At 36.0% G+C, this 20,384-nt stretch overlaps 2 protein-coding genes across 3 annotated transcripts; one reads left to right on the plus strand and one right to left on the minus strand.

Moving 5' to 3' along the window:
* Positions 1-3,589: 3,589 nt before the first annotated feature.
* Positions 3,590-18,218, plus strand: LOC122863239 (adhesion G-protein coupled receptor G2-like). The gene is made up of 18 exons (XM_044169522.1): positions 3,590-3,647; positions 3,737-3,841; positions 4,073-4,210; positions 5,014-5,061; positions 5,172-5,315; positions 5,607-5,639; positions 5,963-6,037; positions 6,373-6,547; positions 7,339-7,501; positions 9,039-9,173; positions 9,270-9,380; positions 9,488-9,524; positions 10,436-10,536; positions 11,261-11,382; positions 15,114-15,382; positions 15,487-15,580; positions 15,673-15,959; positions 16,609-18,218. Exons 2-18 carry the CDS (start codon positions 3,787-3,789, stop codon positions 16,761-16,763), a joined length of 2,142 nt encoding a protein of 713 aa, XP_044025457.1. The 5' UTR covers positions 3,590-3,647; positions 3,737-3,786; the 3' UTR covers positions 16,764-18,218.
* knstrn (kinetochore localized astrin (SPAG5) binding protein) lies at positions 17,451-20,304 on the minus strand. Of its 2 annotated transcripts, none has more exons than XM_044169523.1 (9): positions 20,163-20,304; positions 19,719-19,784; positions 19,470-19,605; positions 19,117-19,146; positions 18,931-19,030; positions 18,379-18,493; positions 18,222-18,283; positions 17,800-17,874; positions 17,451-17,698 (listed from the first exon to the last, which is right to left on the minus strand). In XM_044169523.1, the coding sequence occupies exons 2-9, from the start codon at positions 19,738-19,740 to the stop codon at positions 17,570-17,572; spliced, it is 669 nt and encodes a 222-aa protein (XP_044025458.1). In that variant the 5' UTR covers positions 19,741-19,784; positions 20,163-20,304; the 3' UTR covers positions 17,451-17,569. The 2 variants fall into 2 exon arrangements, with proteins under 2 accessions (XP_044025458.1, XP_044025459.1); XM_044169524.1 differs by lacking the exon at positions 20,163-20,304 and adding an exon at positions 19,946-20,149.
* Between the last annotated feature and the right edge of the window lie 80 nt (positions 20,305-20,384).

Below are 20,384 nucleotides of genomic sequence, written 5' to 3' on the forward strand. Positions count from 1 at the left end.
ACGATGCTGCCCTCTTCCGGACAAAGCAAGACACGTCCCTACTCCATTAAAGGGTCGGTTCACCCAAATCACTAAAAGGAATAACATATGTTCTCATTCGTCCCTAGTAATCTTGCCATCCAGATAGTTCTAGTTTTACTTGCCTAGGTTTTGAAATGTCTGTCTATTACATTTCTGTCTCGATCCTAATGCAATGGAGGTGAAAGGAATTTAACTAGTGGTTAATTAATGGTCGCACGAAACAGATCAGCCTGTGGTGGAAGAAGTATTCAGGTCCCCTACTCACACCTTTAACGTAATTAAAATTGGCCCCTTGAGGACAGTGGAAACAAGCTGTGAACTGCTGGCAAACATGTTAGCGTAATGCACAGTTGCCTATTTACACTCACGTAGCAACATTAGCATTTCATTTGGAGTCGTGTTTCTCGCCATCTGTTGAACTTAGGTCCAATATTTACTCTCCTTTTAGCTCTGTTTTAGTCTCCACCAACCTCGCTAACTTTGTCTGTCTGCTGTTTGGTGCTGGACAGACAGCTAGCATACGATGAGTTTATCAGAGCTTTTTCGCTCAGAACAGGTGTGAAGAGTAATGTTGTGGACCATAAAACCAAAATAATTAGCTGAAAGACGCTGAAACACTATGTAGAGATGAGAGGAACTGCAAAGTTGGTTGATCATTTTCTGTAGGTTTGTTATGAGCAAAGCGTCATCCTTTCACATTACACACAGTCTTTCGACCTATTTTTAACATATTAATGCAGCTTTATCGTCCCAGTCAAAGGGGCGATCACACAGAGATGCGTCTCTAGAAACGTGTCGCCAACAAAACCATTGTTTTCCTATTGTACGGCGCGCCTGGTGTGCGCTCCTCTCTTGTGCAGCGCAGTTTTTTGGGGGGTTTTTAGACTTAAAGGTTAACATATTCTCAACTTTTCAGTGCGAGACGCGGAGTCGCACCACTCGTCAATGTCACACTTGGCCTAGGCAGCCAATCAAATCAAGCAAGAGGCGGGCTTTACTACTTTTTTCCTGTTGCTTGAACGGCCAGGTGAGTCTCTCTGGTGAGTATTATGCTGTTCACTATGCCGATAAATTGTCTAACTAGCTAGCTAGCTAGTTTGGTGTTGGATGCAGCCCCGCTCCAAAGGCACACCAGCTGTATTGCCCGACTCACTTTGACAAGGCGTTTCTGTGTGATCCCCTTTAAGAAGAGAAGATTGATACCTTTCTCATAAAGTTTAGACCTCTCTCATAGATGTCCATTCAATATAAATCTATAACCAGCAGCCGATTAGCTTAGCTTAGCATAAAGACTAGAAATGGGGGGAAACAGTTAGCCTGGCTCTGTCCAAAAATAACAAATGAGTGCATATAATATATAAAGGTAACAAAAAGACTATTTCTTGGTCAGGTGTGACTTCAGAAAGTCTTGGTGTCACTGCTGTTTCCAATCATTATGCTAAGCTAAGCTAACCAGTTGCCTGTATCTCATATGAGAGTCGAAGAAACTTTCATTAACGTTCATTTCATTAATTAAAGGAAACTTTTCCTTTAAAGTAATTAAGCTACTTTACTATTTTTTTTTTTACTTTTTGTGTACAGTTACAAAGAAATAGTGTTTTTTTCATAATTGGTTTATGAAAGTGAGAATTTAATGATCATATGTTTGATAGCAATTTATGTTTTGAGCAACATATCACTAAGCTTGTCCAATCATGTTTTTATCACCTCAGAAACATTGCAAAAATCCGATCTATTTTAAATCTTAGTGATGCAGAAACTGTTGTGCATGCTTTTATCTCCTCACACCTTGATTATTGTAACAGCCTGTTCACTTGTCTTAATCAAAAAACTTTGACACGACTGCAGACTGTACAGAACTCAGCTGCTCGGTTGTTAACCAGGACCAAGAGGTACGACCACATCACACCTGTTTTAGCCTCTTTACATTGGCTCCCTGTTTGTTTTAGGATTGATTTTAAGATCTTGTTGATTACTTTTAAGGCTCTTCATGGCCTGGTTCCATATGATATTTTAGACCTTGTAATCCCTTATGAACCTTCACGTAGTTTGAGATCTTCAGGCAGGAGTCTCCTGTCTGTTCATGAGTCCAGGATGAAAACTAAGGGGGACAGAGCTTTTGCTATCAGGGCCCAGAGGCTCTGGAACAACCTGCCCGAAGAAATTAGGTTGTCTGAGTCAGTGTCTTCGTTTAAGTCTCGTCTCAAAACACATTTTTATCTGAAAGCATATCCTGATTTTACCTGAACTGGCTGTTTATTTTATTGCTTTCGTGTCATTCACTGTGGTATTTTATTTCTCTTGTTGTGAAGCACTTTGTACTTTGTTTTGATAAGTGCTCTATAAATAAAGTTTTATTATTATTATTATTATTATTATTATTATTATTATTATTAGCTGTTGTAAAATTGAAACGTTTGAGCAGATTGCTGTGTGTGTATAGGCAATGAAACAAACGCAGTGAGCCATGCAAATAACAAATACCACAGGCGAAGGGAAATTTAATTGAAAAATATTAAAATTTCCTCTCTCTCACACATGATGCTACAAATACTTCAGCAGCTAGAGCTTATCAGCTGAGCTTACCAGAATTTACACTGTATCGAAACTGGATTTGGCTCTGTTGCCTGCGTAGTTGACTGGTTGGGTTTTTAGGTGCATTTTGTTGTATCTGCACATTTAATATGCTGTTTTCTTTGAAATGATACATTTCTATGGAATGAAACATTTTTATATGGCAAAATAAATGTCAACCAGTCAGATTCTGGTCTTAACAAAATTTTGACTAAATATGTAGTTGCATTTTATAGCGACACATCTCCAAAAAGGTAATCTGGATTTATAGTGAAAGCTCATAATCTTGGTTATTTATTTAAATTTTGTTATTTATTGTATATACAGGCCCAATCTTTACACAAGCTGCATTGCAGACTGGTCTTTGTACATTTTATATTGTTTCAGAGCGATGAAATAATTTGGATGTATTTGATCTGTATAATATATAAATATGTTAATTACTTTTTGTGACCCAGTCAATGTTTTAACAGGTTTTTGTGTGTGTGTGTTTAGCTAAGAACAAATGAAATTTTATGGAGTGGAGATGTTTGGAAAATCCATTTCCAAATGCAATTATAAATGACAAGTAAAATATAATTCAAATTTTAATTTAAATTATTCCTCATCATTTATACTTTCCTCCTGAATATTTACTATTTACTTTACATTAAAAAATATAGGCTGTTATTAAAAATAGTTAGCAGACATGATCCTTCTGAAAAATGATCAAGTATTCTTGATGATGTTTTTGTAAAGGTTATACTCTTCCCACACCCCTGAATTATTTGGTATTCACACATTTAATATATTTTCACCACAAGACAACAAGCCACTGTACATCACAACCACCATTCAGTCTGTTACATCATCACTGGATGTTCACCAAGCATATTGTTATTTGGGTTATTTTGCATGGGAGAGTGGCACAAGGATTAATTTGCAAAACAAAATTTCTGCGGCAAGCAGCTATGCAAAGTCAGTTTGACAACATATTCATCTGGCCAAAATATTCAGCTGCTCTTATTTAGTGCTGCTGTTCAGTGTTTTGACATTACTTCAACCAGAGAAAGGTAAGAATTTAAATACTTGGGTCATTTTTGGCTGATGATCCCTTGCAGAAAAGTACACTATAATAATACTTGTTATTCATCTACTGTAGCAGTGATTGGATCACACATCTTGACTGAGCCTTCATGCCATCAAAAGAACATGAACTGGATGACTTGGGTTTTCTTTGTGAGCCTTCTGAGTATTTGTCTTGTATGTAAGTAGACACAATCTCCAAGTACTAAAGCCTGATGGGATCTCTGTTGAACTTCAAACAACTGCTTGAATATCACATTGTATTGTTCTCTTAAGGAATTACATGTTTTGAGCATGAATATAGAAAACTGGAAAAACATCTACTATGGTTCTTATAATGTGTAAGAAATATTGTGAGAAGAATATGGAATTTTTGTTTAACTTGTTATGTTATGTGAATCTGGTATTTTAGCCCAAGAAACGAACAATACCTGCCCAAAGGATAAGAGTTGTGACAAACTCAGAACATGTTTGAGCGACAAAAATCCACATTTGGTTGTTGTTGATAACTTCAATGGCGTCATCAGTGCACAAAAACAGTGGAATCAAAGTAAGTCAAAACTATAATAAACATTTTAATTACAGTAGTCACACAAGCTATATAAATATTTCAGGCTCTATTTTTTTTTCTTAACCATTGTTTGTTGTAAAATCTTTGACTGGCATGATTAAGGGGTTAAGGTGTGGTACTGCAGCCTACCACATAGGACTGGTAGAGATGGGAAAGATCAGTGGTGGAAAGTAACTAAGTACATTTACTCAGTTACTGTACTAGTGCAATTCTGAGGTACTTTTACTTTACTTGAGTATTTCCATTTTATGCTACTTGATACTTATACTCCACCTGAGACCACAACCATTTTTATGGCAAAAACACCGCTTGTTTTTAGCAACAAAACCAGATATTTTTTGCGAGGCGTTGGGACATTTGCGGATGTTTTTATGGTGACAACACCGGGTGTTTTAACCCAAATCATGTTCCTAATCATAACCAAGTGTTTATTGTGCCTAAACCTAACCAGACCAATCACAGCATTTGAAACGTAGAGATTAAATGCTTTAAATGTACAGACTGCAGGTATCTGTGGTTTCCAGAAATGCATAATTCATACATTTTATTCCAGCGATTGGGTTGCCATGAGCCATCAGTCTAGACTAAATGGCCAGGTCAGATTTCTTGTGTATCCATTGAACTATAATAAATTATTTTGATTTTATTATTTGTAGATATTCCTTTTTGTTTGTAAGTATATCTGCTTTTGGGTAACTGCTGTAAAATATTGTGTAAACGTATGTAAGAGTATTATGAAATTACTACGTGACATAAAAAAGACTGCATTCTTTACCTCTTAGCAGGAAATGGTTGCATAATATTTCTGAAGAAAAACTCAACAGAAAAACGTGAGTACAACCAAATTGTTATACTCACAGAATAATAAATATTTAAAAAAAATGACATCAGCATTTCAACAAGCTAAAAATATGACTCTATTTCTGTTTTTAATTAATAGAGTTGAAGAGACAGTGGCCTCAAATAGAGAAAAAGGATGGTGCCTATCTACTACTCCTTTCAAAATGGCATTTCAACGATAAATGTCCAATACGTCTGTTTGTCCTGCAAGGAAACTGCAACACCACAGTGTCTGGCCTCACAGGTGATACTACATAACTGTATAACTATAACTGTTTTACCTTTTCCAGTGTCATTTTTCAACATTTTTAGCACCACAAAATTAAATTATATTCACCTTCACTGTGTTTATTGTCCAGGGCAGATGAGGAAAGTTGAAAAATATGTCTGTTTTCTTGTTTGTGTGTGTGTATATGTGTGTGAAAGAGAGAGATTTGGGTGAACAGGCCCTTTAAAAATGTAAAACAACAGTTCCTCTTTAAAGATACAAAGATAAAATATGTTTTTGTTAATATAAATTTCTTTTACGATCCAGATTCAGAGTGCATCTTCAATCACACTGTCACAGGTAAGCTGACAGTTCAGTCTGTAAAAATTAAATGACAAAAACAGGTCTAATAAAATATAATTACATTTGCACTTAACTTAAACATTTGCAATGATAAATAGTCTCTTTTAATTAAGTTATTAAATATTAGTTAAATAATGTAGAAGTCTACTATTCACTTTTTTACCACCCCTCATACAGTCAGAGTAATATCAAAGACATTTTAAAATAATTTTAGATATTTACTTTCTGAAGTTGTGTGCCTTCATAGCTCTGTCACGCTTGGCTTATATTTCTTCTTTACTGTGGATGGGTACCAATTCTGACAGTGTTTCCATTAATAGGATCTTGCCAGGTTAGATGTTTGGATACAAAGACCATATGTGAACAATCAACTTATGAAGAAAAATACTGCAGGGGTAAGTTCCCTTCAGAGAAGCAAAAAATGAATGTGTAAATGTTGCTTCTGCAGCTCTCCAAACTTCTATCATATCTGGCTTGTTTTGCTGATAGCAATGAGCGCACAATATAATGCACAACATGCTAATTAATGCTGTGGACACTTGCTTTAATTGTCACAAACTGTTACATACAACTGTGTATTTTACCATACAGATGTTTGATCTAGTGAAAGGAAATGGAATGAATGAAAAACAAGATGACCTAATGAATTAAACTGACAGGAGTGAATTTTGAAAGTTGTCAAAAATGCTAGCTAACGCTTGAGATAAAACTAGATGTCCCTTTCTTTCAGATCAACAGGTCCAGGACAAGTACTTCATCAACATAACAGCAACAAACAAAAGCTGTCTCAACTGTGATAATCCAGTGAAAAAGCCTGAGAAGGAACTTGATTCCGATTATCTCAATAAGCGCAATATGACATTAAACCATAATGTAGGAGAAGAAACTGATGCTGCCCAAGCTGCGTAAGACATGCTCCAAGAATTTATTAAAGGAATAGTTAGACATTTTAGGAAATATATGTGTGTGGTTAATGTTTTTTGTACATGGTCCTGACAGATACATGTAAAGAACTAAACTAAACTAAACTATTCACTTTCTTTCCAATAGTGAGGTGAGAAGATGAATACCACTGTGGAGTTTGAGCAAGGAGGCGATTAACTTAGTTCAGCATGAAGATTGGAAGCAGGGGGAAACAGCTAGCCTGGTTCAGTCCAAAGTTTAAAAATCTGTTTTCCAAACCCCCTTACGCTCACTAATAACAGAAATGCAAAACTGATAATTTGCCAGGAAGCTGTTGTTCACCAAGAAATAGTTACAGCACGAAACTCTCCGTGAAACCATACAGCTTTACATTTCTGAATGTGTGAGCATTAAGCACACAAGATAGAATGTGTTCATTTGTGAACTTTAGAGGTGCTATTAAGCAGATTTTTTAAACTTTGGACAGTGCCAGGCTAGCTGTTTCTCCCTGCATCCAGTCTTTGAGCTAAGCTAAGTTAATCACTTCCAAGCTCCAGCACCATAGTTAATGCACAAACATGAGAGTGGTATTGGTCTTCTCATCTGACTGGAACTATTCCTTCTAAACATTGAAATTAAAACAGGGAAAATGTGTTAGGCTACCATGGTAATGTATATACTCAGGTTTTGACCTTAAAGAAAATGTATGCAAAAACTATTAAAGTACTGATTACAGAGTTGCATGTATGATACCTCATCTATAAGGCATGAATATTCTTCCATCTGTCAACAGTGGATTTATGAACAAAATGGCCAACCTCGCCGCCTCCATCAATGGGTCTTCAGCTACAGTGACTGTGGGAGAAGGAGTCACGGGTATCTTAGTGAGAGAAACAGACCCTGTGAACATAGACGAAGTCTCCTTTGCTTATGTGTCTCCAAATGACAGCATGAGTGTGGGTGCATTACTTTTATTTGACCTCCATACATGTGCTATGTCAACAGAATAACTTCAGAATAACAGTATGTGTTGGATGTGATGATTATCTAACTTGAGAGTGATGAAATGAGTGGTCAATATAAACTTTAAGGACATGTCATCCAGCCACCCTGTCTCTCATTTGTAAATAATTTGTGGTGGTGTAAATGAAGGACTTGTTCAACATTTTGGGAAATACTCTTACTTGCTTTTTTTTCCAAGAGCAAGGTGAAAGGATCATAACCAACATCATGTGTATACGTTAAGTTGTGAGCTGGAATCAGGAAGCGTTTAGCCTAGCATAGCATAAAGGCTGGAAGACTTAAAAAATATGTATACCAAAAACTCAAAAGCATATTAGTTAATGTCATGTGTCATGTTTGGTTAATCTGTATGTACACAAAAATGTAACAAGACTGAGTCTGTTGCCATGCTAGCAGGCTGTAGGTGCAGCAGTACTTTACAGAAATTGCTAAAATGCTGATGTTTACCATCTTAGTTTAGCATGTTAGCATGCTAACATTTGCCAATTAGCGCTAAACACAAAGTACAGCTGAGGCTGATGGGAATATCATTAGTTTTGCAAGTATTTGGTCATAAAAAGTATCGAGCAAACTGATATTTTGACCTGATAATGGCGCTAGGAGAAACTTCAGAGGATCACTAAAGTTATTACAATATCTGTACCAAATTTCATGGCAATCCATCCAAATTTTACTAAAACCGAAAGTGTGAAGCTCGTGTTAGGGTGAGAGGAAAAGTTAGGGGATCACCAAAGTCTGTAGGAGTCATCCTCTTGGAATCACAAATGTCAAAAGTTCATGGCAATCCATCAAATTGTTACTGAGATATTTCAGTCTGGACCAAAGTGGTGGACTGACCGACAGAAAGACTGACATTGTCATCCACAGAGCCATGCTAATGAAAACAGCAGTGTGTTTTATGGGGAGTTACTTGCTGGAACAATTTCTTGGCAAACAACAGCCAGGTGCAGTGACAGTGTGCTGCATTACCATTGTACCTGTACAGAGACAACCTCTGTTCGCCACCTGAATCTGGCAACCTGCGCTATAGCCGGAGATGCTGCACAGAATCACTGGGCGAATGGATTAACATTTGTCTGTCAAGAAATAGTTACAGCACGTATCTCTTCCTAAAATCGCAACAGTAGCACAGTAGTTTCCAAAATGTTGAACTATTCCTTTAACTGATTACATTTACTGAAGTACTTAAATAGCAACTTGAAGGACACAATGTGTTGGTCCTTCCCTCAATACTTTCCAACTTCTCTAATCTGTTTGTGGCCCATTTACTGAAGATGTAAATGTTTAAAAACAGGTCACAAATTTTTGTTTCATTTTAAAAAAAAAAAAGCAAAGTAATTTCCTAAATGCTAAGTAATTTCCTGGATTATAATTGGATGCAGTTAAAGTGAATATTTTCGTAAGTCTTTAGACTTTAAAACTGCACTGTACACGATTTATACAACACACTTGTTATGCTCTTCCTTGCAGATTATAGAAAGCAGAGATAATCTGCCTCAATTTTCAAGATCTGTTACAGTGTCAAAAGAAGCGTTTGAAAAAGCTGTCAGTTTGAACGTTAGAGTTCCATTTGCAGCTCTTTTCCGATTCACCAATCTAACTAAGGTAAGAAAAAATATCTCATTTCACCTTCAGTGATACTGTAAATACTCCTTACATATTTGATCATGTTACTATTTTGTAGTTGTTCCATTTTTTCAGGATGAGATGAACAGCGCTGTTCTCGGTAATGAGGTTTTAGCGGTCGAAATGGGAACCAGTATCACCAATCTCACAGACAAAATATCCCTCAATTTTCTGAATATGAAATACGTAAGTTAAAAGAAATGCATCATCAAATGTGTATTAGTTGTACTTCTTTGAGTTTGTTTACCATCCAAGAGCATATTGTTAATGCAGTTCTGTTGTTTTCTTTACAGGAAGGAATTGCATCTTGTCAATCATGGAATGGTGAAGGTATTTATCCCACTTGCTTATTTGCATGTTGATGTACAGTAAGATGTTGCTTTAAGATTAAATTTTGGATGGGTCTACATCTATGAGTGATGGTGCCCTCTTTTCTCTCTATCATTTATAGGTCATTTAATGTGTTACATGTGTTACATTTTCAGAGCAGACATTTGGACACATCAGCACAAGTGTAATTGATAACAGAAACAATGGCTTTTAGGATCAAAACCCCACAACGTGACTGCTGCTATGACCCAAGTATTTTAGAATAGTACATGAAACATGTCACAGAATACACTGACGATCTGGTGTAATACGCCTTTTTCACAGAAGACATTTTGACATGTAAGAAAAGCACAGGTGTAAATAATAAAATGAACGATGGCTGAATTCCATTTAGATGCTTGTTATTGTGCATGCTAGCACACTGTGCTTTTCCTACTATAAGTCAAAATTTCTGCTGTGAAAAAGGCCTATGAACGTGTAAGATATACCGTGTATAGGCACCATTATTGGGACACATAAATGGGGCAGAACCATCATTAATGGTATTAGTTACGGCCTTTTATGTCCTTTTCTGATGATGGTATTTATTAAATAAAGAAATCTTCATTACAGCTGGAAATCAGTCACATTATATTTTTGGCCATCTGTATATTGAAGGGGCACTACACATGCCTGAATTTTAATTTATTTTATTTGATAGAAAACAGAAGTTAAAAATTTATTTCAAACCAATCTGAAATTTACCACTCTCATCAGGAGTACCAAACATCTAATCAGTTAAATTCTGGGTGACATTGGGGTAAATTGGATTAAACCTGACTTGTCGGAGTGTTGATATTTAAGTCTTCTTGTCGTTCATCACTCAAATGCAAGTTTCAGCTCTGCACTGTTTGCATGCTCCTGTCTTTTAGGAAGACGACCAAACTGGACGGGTGACGGATGTCGGACAATAAATGTTGGAGAGAACATTACATGCCTGTGTTCACATTTGACATTTTTTGCTATCTTATTGGTGCGTTTTACTTTTTGTATTATTTTCATGATATACATTCCGATACAAATATTTGGACATTCCTCTGTATGAGCGTATTAGATGATTGCACTCTGTACCATAGTTACCTCATTTTAAATTTCTCTCCACAGTTTTAAAGGTGGGGTATGCGATTCCAATCCAGTACACGTTTGTTGTCAGATTCAGCGAATGTCTCCTTATGGTCCGCTAGCTGTCCGTTCAGTGTGCGCGCTGAAAAAGAATCCGGTGTTTGTACACAGCCCTGGCTCTGTAAATGGGAAACAAACAAAGTGGCTCGGACCATGATTTGTGTGTCAGGTAACGTTCAATGACTTGCCCACGGACATTCAGCTTACTTTCTAATTTGCCAAGATATGCTGTTGTTGAAATGTTAGCTATAGCAGCAGGAGAGTTGTGAGCATCGCTGTCTGCAGCTGCTGTGCTGGCTCTGGGAAACCGTCCAGTCCTCTCTGGCTGTTCGCTTCACAGCAGCAACTGTAGCGACAGTTTACAAACCCACAACCTAGACAACCTAACATTACTTGCTGTGTCGTCGTTCGCTCTATATCACAGAGTATTTGTCATGGTATTGGATTTCTCCAGAATCGCACCCCACCTTTAAATTTCCCCCTTCAGTAATTAAGTTCATCATAAATCATCCTGATTACCAATGCCAGTGCTTGTGACAAAATGCTTAAAAGTGTTACATTTTTGCTCTTTGCAGACTCCTCCTAATGAAACAGTGTCTAGTTATGACCTGAACAACCTTACCATCATCACCCAAGTTGGCTGTGGATTGTCCATATTCTTCCTCAGCATAATCCTCTTCATGCACTTCCTTCTGAGGTAATGATAACAAAACTTTGTCTCTATAATTAGTTTCAGATTAAATAGTTCTTTCTTTCCAAGAAACATCCAGGAAATTACAGACATGCAAAATAAAGTGAGTAAAGCCTTCTCCACACTAGTACGAATAATACACACACACACACACACACACACATATTATTAGTAATCTCTCTCTCTCTCTCTCTCTCTCTCTCTCTCTCTCTATATATATATATATATATATATATATATATATATATACACACACATATATATTTAGAGTTTTTAAGTAATATCCACCATCTTTTGCACAGGACACGTAGAGATATGAGTATTCAGGCCTTTGCGTGCTAAGTTTTCTCATTATGTAGCCATACATACTGAGATATTTCCTGTACAAAAATTAATTAGAGAGAAATTTTGGTTTTAGTCACAATTAGTAAAAACAGAGTGAACAAATAACAAATAAAAGAGATGAAGGCAACTTGTAAAATCAATAAATCAATCAATCAAACTTTATTTCCATAGCACCTTCCAACAACCGAAGCTGAACCAAAGTGCTGTACAACATTAAAAACAAGATAAAAAATAATAATGATAATAACAAATAATAATAAAAGTACAAATAGGTCAGCAGAGCACAATACAACATTAAGATAAAGAGAAGTGTCACAGGGCCACTAAGTGTTAAAACCTATTCTAAATAAGTGGGTTTTAAGTTTCAAAATCGATTCACAATTGACACAAAGATGCTTAAGTCTTTATTCTAACTATTTATAATGTAAAAACAAGCATCACCGAGTGCAGTAGTATAAAACATTAAGGTAATACAATACAAATGATAGCATGTGTTGTAGTGTGTTGTTCCACAGCGGTTAATGTAGGGAAAGTTCATGTAAATGAGCCCACTTTCGAGAACAGCAGAACACTGTGGTGGGTAAAATGTGAAGACATTTGCAGTAGGTAAATGAGACTGCTGAATAGTAGCTTCATTGTTGGAGTGCTATGGAAATAACTGTGATATGTACCCAATGAATGCCTTATGAAAACAAACATCCATCTATCCCTTACCTCACCTTGTATGGTCACAGGAATATTTTGCACCTAACTTTGCATTCAAATCAGAATCAGAATCAAAAATACTTTATTGATCCCCGAGGGGAAACTCTTTCGTTACAGCTGCTCACTATCACGTCAATGCACACAGGAATAGAAGGAATTAATGTACTAAGCAAATCAAAATATAATACGCTATAATACAGGTAAGATAAATCAAGTACAAGTCGGTATAGAGGTTGATAAGTATGTAAACACTGTTTAGAGACCAAAGGAGTGATTATGTAATATGTAAATAAATATTACTTATATGACCCACGTTTTGAACAGCCTTTATGGCCAGAGTTTGCATTATATATGTAATTCTTTCTATATCTGTGCGTGTGTTTGTTTTCAGTCCAAGAGACATTGGTTATATGGTAACCTCATTTATTTACTATGTACTATATAGTACACTATATCAAATAATACTTTATCAAAAAATAAAGCAAGTAATGAAAACATTTCCAGAGGTGGAGCAAGTATTCAGTTTCTTTACTTAAGTACTAATACCACACTGTAAAAAATACTCCATTACAAGCAAAAGTCCTGCATTGAAAAGGTTACTCAAGTAAAATTAAATAAGTATTATCAGGAAAATGTACTTTAAGTATCAAAAGTAAAAGTACTCAATGCAGAGTAATGGTCCATGTGAGTGTATAAACGATAGTATATGTAATGATATAATATATATGTACTATTATATAGTATATCATTAGATTATTATTACTCATGCATTAATGTGTAAGCAGCATTTTACTCTTTTCATTTCATACAGGGCTGTAACAAATGATTATTTTCATTATCTGCTGGTTATTTTCTTGATCAATCCATTTATTGTTTGGTTTGTAAAAAATTAGAAAATAGTGAGAAATTCCCATCACAATTACCCAGAACTCAAAGTGACACCAGGACCTTGTTTTGTCTGACCAACAGTCCACACCTCAAAATGATTCCGTTTACTGTAATTTAAGACGACGAAAAGCAGAAAATCGTTACATTTGAGAAGCTGAAACCATGAAATCTTTGGCATTTTTGCATGAAAAATGTTTTATTAATTTTGTTTATTAATGTTTTATTAATTTATTGATAGTTGACAAGTCAGCTAATTAATCGTTTAGGGTAAAATTTTATAAACTGTTGGGTAGTTGTTTTTTTAACAATGCATCATATTTTAAAGGTTTTTAAATGTAAAAGCTTTTTGTAAAGTAACTAGTAATTACAGCTGTCATAAAAATAAATGTAGAGGAGAACAAAGTACAATCTTTCCCTCTGAAATGTAGTGTAGTAGAAGTAGAAGTGTCACAAAATGGAAATAATCAAGTAAAGTACAGATACCTCAAATTTGTACTTAAGTACAGTACCTGAGTAAATGTACTTAATTATATTCCACCACTGTAAATCTCATCTAAATGCTTTGTTTGAGGCTTCTCCATCCTCACCATATTTATAATATAACTTCCTTCAATGTGTGAAGCCTCCTCTCCTGCCTTTTCTCTCTCATAGACCTCATCTAAACTGGTCAATAAACATTACTGCCATATAGAACTGTATATTTGGCCTTTATGGTTGTTGACATCCAATACTGTTCCATTAAAATATATAGCTTTATTTAAAATATGCCTCTGCCTCGAATTCCTTTGAATAAATTCCATTTGGTAAATGACAGATGATCACAGTCACATTTTAAATTAATATTCTAATCAAGTGAAAAGACTTTCACATTGTGGTTTTAACGATCATTTTTGTGAACAATTGATCTTTTTTTTGATTAATCGTTTAATTGTCCAGTCTATAAAATGTCCTAAAACAGTGAAAAATGCCTTTCACAATTTCCCAGAGTTCCCAGTTTACAATGATGTAAAACAGAGAAAAGCAGCAAATTGTCATATTTGAGAAACTGAAATCAGTGAATGTTTGGTGTTTATTGGCGATATATTGATTAATATTCTGTCAGTCAGCTAATTCCTTAATTGTCTAAATGTTTCAGTCACATATCATCATCATTTGTTCAAGATATATTTAACTCTTTCACCAGATGGGGTAATTGTAACCCTGTTTTCTTGCTAGCATTCTCCAGTCCCTCTGGCCTGTGGGTAATAAGCACTACAATTTCTCTTTGACTAATCTTCTTTAAATAACACCAACATGGCAAAACAGTGTACACCCAACTTCACTTTCTTCAGGGTCACAGCAGACTCTCCACTCTACTGTTGTATATGTTACTCTGAGTCTGTTACACTCACAACTGTCCCTCATAAAACAATGGCATGTACAAACTAAAATTACTTTCAGGCAAAGGGACATGAAATAGCTACACATATATAAATAAAATAATAGTGCTGTAAATGATAATGAAATAATCATTGTATGTAATAATAAAACTGTCCAAAATAACATTGTGGAATTATTCCTACTGAAATATATATATTCCGTAGGAACATGTATATACAGTATACTGTACAGCTTAATAAGTGGCATAAAGTAGTATGGTAAACTTAGGTAATTAAAATGACCCAAAAAATGTAACATGGAAAGTAACTAAGGTTACATAATAATAAAAAAGATGATTTGTCTATTAGAAATCATAAAGTTATGGGCACCAAGAAGACAAATCTAACTTATTTGACTTCTCTGTTCGTCTCTTTTGACAGGAGGACCAAGGCCAGTAAAGCCACAAGGATTCTCATCCACCTGGTGTCCGCCATGTTCCTGCTTAACTTTACTTTCCTGATCAACAGCTATGTGGCAAAACTGAAGAGCACTGTGGTCTGTAAGATCATGGCTGCTTTCATGCACTACTTTATGTTGGCCACTTTCACTTGGTTTGCTGCGCAGGCTTTCCACCTCTGGCTGCAGCTGTACAATGGGGGCAAAATTGCAATCCATCACTACATACTCAAAGTCTCCATTACCACTTGGGGTGAGTACACATCATGATTTTCTGCTGTTTGACTTGATCATGGACATGACATTTGCAATTCAGTGGTTAGTTGGTTATCATTAATTTTCTTTCTTCATTTCCAGTACTACCAAGTGTTGTTGCGATTGTCCTGCTCATCATAGGAAAATATGGTGAACAAGTCATCTACACTAATGACACTAAAAAAAACGTGGCCATGTGAGTTGGCAAATCATTTTCTGTGGATTATATATTTAATATACAGAATCATACAATAGAACCACGTTTCCTTTCCTTTACTTCCTTTACAGGTGCTGGATAACAGACAGCAACGTCCACTACATTGTTAACATAGGCTACTATGTGTTGATCTTCCTCTTCACCTTCACTACCTTCATCATCATACTGTCCTGGCTCATTTGTCTCAAGAGAACCAAAGCAGGCAACGTAAAGAACATTGGCAGAAATGGCAAAAGTATTGTAGCCATCCTGGGATTGTGTTGCTTGCTGGGGATCACATGGGGTTTTGCCTTCTTCGCTTACGGTGTCCTCCGAATCCCTGCTTACTACATTTTCACGGTCCTCAATTCTTTCCAAGGTATCCACAACTGTGATCAGCCTGGATGTGATCCAGCAGTTCTAAATTATAATCTTTCAATTTATTGCTTTGTTACATTTTAAATAATTTAATTTAATCCTATTTTATATTCACTGCTCATGTAGGTGGGGTTTTACTACTTTACTCAGGATAAAACTGCTTGAATGCTATAATACTTTTATATTAACAAGAGATGAATAGACTGTGTGTAATGTGAAAGGGGTCGCAACTTTACTGGTGTGTAAATAGGCAACTGTTTGCTAACAAGTTTGCCATTTCAACTTTAGAAGGTGAAATGTTGTTTACAGCTTGTTTCACTGCTGCCAAGTGGTAAAAAAAAAAAAACAATTAATAAAACGATGAACTAATGGGGGACCAATGCACAATACTTGTTCGATGCAAAAAAAGCAAAACATTTGATGGTACATGGAGTCATATTTTGCACTGAATGACAATCTTGTATTATTCTCCTGTTAACTGCATTAAAACCTGAAAGGCACGCTGAAGCTGAAGGATGGATGACTGTGAAAATAAATCCCACCTATGTATTACATGAGCAATGAGTGTAAAGTAGGGATAAACTAAAAGTAAATTACATTTCATAGGCTCAGCTTGTCCTTGTGAGTGACCATCTTTTTTTGCCCGGCAGGTTTCTTCCTGTTCATCTACTACTACAACACCAGCCACTCAGGAGAAATAAACAGAGGCGAGAATGGTCATAAAAACACCAGCACCTCCAGCACCCTTAAAACCAACCTGGACAGCTTCGAGAACCCCTACATCAACCTACCAGACACAAAATAAACCCTTGCAAGATGAATGGGGACTAAAGATCGATGAAGAGGCAGTGGTAGAAGTACTCAGATCTTTTACTTAAATAAAAGTAACAAAAACCAGTGAAAAAATACTCCTTTACAAGTAAAAGTCCAGTATTCAAAAATTAAAAGTAAGACGTACGAACCATCAGTAGAAAGAAAATAGTTCCTACATGAAACTGTTCACAAGGTCTGTGGATTATCTTAAGTAACCGTGTCGTGATTTCTGGAAAGAGACTTTGCTGTTTTTCAAATTAATTTTTTTTGCCGCTTTGAGCACAAGCCGAGTGCCATGTAGTCCCATTATATTCAAAAAAGGCAGAAATCTCTACAGCTGATATCTCCAATACTTTGCAGCTGACAACAAAACAATCTAGATGGATAAAGAGCACTACAGGTAAGAGGAAAAAATATTTTTTGGGGGGGTGAACTGTCCCTTTAAAGTATCAAATTTTTTTTTCTAAATTACATTTTCAGGCCCCTCTGATCTCCAACCTACATACAAAATATCATCAGTTGTGGAGATACTGGTGAAAAATTGTTTCCTCTCAAACAGGACATTGATAATTGCAAATAAGGTGACATATCTAAAATATTGTACATCCTGTTCGACCCGTAAGAACTTGCTGTATGTAAAAGCTTGCTTTGACTGTTTGAAATATTAGGAGATGAGGAACATGAGAAAATAAGAATCCTTTATTCAGTTTAATTAATACTAACATTAAAACAAACATTATGCATCAATATACACATTTTCAAACAACTCATTTTAAATTGGGAAATTATTGTACACTTTTACAACAAGAGAGCTTCTGCTTCCTTGAGAGCTTTTTCCATTTCAGCAGCCTCCAGGGAAAAGTTCTCCCTTTCCTGCATCATATGTTCCCGTGCTTTAGCGAGTTCTGTCATTGTAGTTTGGATTTCCTAAAGTGTGTACAATGAGGAACATTTAAAATACACTCCAACCATTCCTTAAATCAACTACTACAAATAGCAAAGTTACATAGTCAACGAGTTTGACTCACCTCTAACCGAGCACGTTGCTGTGATGCAATGTCTCCAAACGCTTTTAATTCATGCAGCAGGTCTGTGGAGACACTCTGAAATAGAGAAAATGGAAGTTGTGTTTACTAGACGGCACTGCCTTTGATAGCCAAAAAGCCTGTAACCCTTTATGTGTAGAACACAAGTATAGTGTACATTTGAATTATTTATATATAACAGGTAATATTTTTTCTCAATTTTCTGTAATTGTGTGGTAATGTGGCATGGAACTGATAACTGCATGTTTCTACTGTAATTTCACCTATTTTCCAGTTTGTAGTTATTTGTGTGAGTTTGATTCAAATGCGCTTTGATTTGAAGTTTGATAAAGCATATGGTAAATAAAACATGACTGTACGTATAACATCAAGTAAACTGAAATAAAATATATTAATATGTATACCATGACTTCTTTTCTTTGCTCTTCATTTTGTAGTGCAGCTTCTCCAGCCCTTTCTCCTAAAACTAAAAATTAAAGAGATTTTATGTTATTTTCTAACAAGCAACAACTGAAATTAGGTTGACAAATATGCATTTTGTAAATGGTGATACATTTTCACCTGGGTCTATTTTGGCTGCGACTAGGAGAACATGACAGTCCTTCAGGTTTTTCTGTACCTCTGCATTTTCCTTTTCAAGGTCACTGAACTGCAGCTCCAACTCAGCTACTCTTTGCTGCAATATAACAAGGACTTTATCAAAGCAACACAGATTCTAATAGCACAAAGTAAAAAAAAAAAAGAAGAAATAAATGCTCTACAATTCCAGCTGACAAGAAGGCGGCGGCATACTTTATTAATCCCTCTAGGTATTGCACACATGCATTAATTTATTGAGAGATGACCCAAGCAGTTAGTGTTTTGGTGCCTTGCTCAAGGGTACCTTGGCAGTGCCCAGGAGGTGAACTGGCACCTCCCCAGCTACCAGTCCACACTCCGTTCCCAAGCCAAGTCCCTACTGACTGAGCTACTGCTGCCTTTAAGTGACATGCGTTCTACCAGGAGCCTAACCGATGTATTCATAAATAATGCTAGTATTACACTAGAGTATAAATACAAGCACTTAGTTATGTTACAATCCCACAAGTACTTCATTAAAATTGCTTTCTGCACCTGTGTGTCTGTGAGGTTTTTCTGCAGCTCCTCATTGGTAGCCATCAAATGCTGATTTTGCTCCTTGAGCTCTGCCTGTTGCCCATACCTGGTGGAGACCCTATAGAAAGGTACAACATAAAGTTGTGGGAAAAAAAGGCTGAATGCACTGCATGTTCATGATATGCAACATAATGTATGACTTACCCTTTGTGAACTTTAGGAGCAACATTTTTTCTGGAAGACAAAGGTGAAAAAAAATTTAATCAATAGATGTGAAGCAAACATACAGAGCCTGACAGGTATCAGGGGTTTGTGATGTTTGTGAGATTAAAAAGCTTTGATTTGTAACTTCCTGACAACAGTGTTAACCCTTGAATTGTGTCTACCTGTGGCAGAAGAGTCGTGTGGAGTGTGGTATTTAGTTCATCTTTATCAGCCTATTGTGTGCCACACCGCCTAGATGGGTTTGTTACGGGTCTACCCCACAGTTTACCATATTCTTCTAAGTCGTAACGTGCAGTTTTTACTTTGAATAGTGTTGATTAGCAATTTCTTACCTTGGCACATTTTCTTTTTGAGATTTAAGGATACCATCTGATTTTTGGACAGCATGTGCTGTTGCAGATACAGCTGCTGTGTCTCTGGATTCAAGTTTATGACCTGTTTTCTTTGTTTCTGCAGGTAACTGCACACCTGGAAAACACACAAGATTGTTAATCAGACATCAGCTTTGTTTGACTTTATAAAATTAAAATGCACATTAATTCAGTCACCAACAAAGTGCAAAAATGGTTAATTCTGCTCACCTCTTGGGATTTTTGAAGACATTGCTCTATCTGCAATGAATATAATGCCAGCAATGACAAAGGAACCTGTGTGAAGACATAATCTGATTAAACACGTTTAGTCTATCCTGGATATCTTTACTGAACCAGCTGTTTAATTACAATTTAACTAGGTAACTGTTAGGCTCTTTTCAAACATATTCTGCTTATATGTATTCAAAAGATTCTATAACTAAATAATGTCTTACCATGCCCTATATATTTGCTATTCAGCTGAATATAAAAATTGACAGATTTTGAATGGAGTTTGGTGCGATTTCCCAAATACAAGGCCTTCAAAAACGTAACATAACAAGCGTCTAGTTAGCTTAGCTTAGCTTAGCTTAGGTGCAAGTTAAGCGTTCAACATAACTAAAACATACTATTATGTGTGACATGGTTCAATAACACAACGTCAATGCTTACCTTTATGGATACGTTAATAAATATGAGATTTGTCACCAGTCAAAACTGAGCCGCACGAATTCAAAAACCTCCCGCCCACTATGGTCAATTCCGGTTTGTTTACGTTATTTCCTGTATAGATAAAACTACTTTTCGCTATTTCTGGTGGACAGAAGGTTTTTATCTCTTGATTAATTCGAGCTAAACGTTATAAGCATTTGTATGAGCAATCTTTTGTTGAGT

The sequence above is a fragment of the Siniperca chuatsi genome, linkage group LG16, assembly GCF_020085105.1.
Source record: "Siniperca chuatsi isolate FFG_IHB_CAS linkage group LG16, ASM2008510v1, whole genome shotgun sequence".
NCBI classification, from domain to species: Eukaryota; Metazoa; Chordata; class Actinopteri; order Centrarchiformes; family Sinipercidae; genus Siniperca; species Siniperca chuatsi.

Bases quoted from the DNA above. Each gene is read 5' to 3' on its own strand.
- LOC122863239 (XM_044169522.1), top strand. From the start codon at position 3,787: ATGAACTGGATGACTTGGGTTTTCTTTGTGAGCCTTCTGAGTATTTGT. The intron at 6,548-7,338 runs GTAAGACATGCT...ATCTGTCAACAG, and splicing joins ACTGATGCTGCCCAAGCTGC to TGGATTTATGAACAAAATGG. The intron at 9,174-9,269 runs GTAAGAAAAAAT...CCATTTTTTCAG, and splicing joins GATTCACCAATCTAACTAAG to GATGAGATGAACAGCGCTGT.
- knstrn (XM_044169523.1), bottom strand. From the start codon at position 19,740: ATGTCTTCAAAAATCCCAAGAG. The intron at 19,031-19,116 runs GTAAGTCATACA...ACCTTTCTATAG, and splicing joins GCTCCTAAAGTTCACAAAGG to GGTCTCCACCAGGTATGGGC. The intron at 18,494-18,930 runs GTGCAGAAAGCA...GTTATATTGCAG, and splicing joins AAAACCTCACAGACACACAG to CAAAGAGTAGCTGAGTTGGA.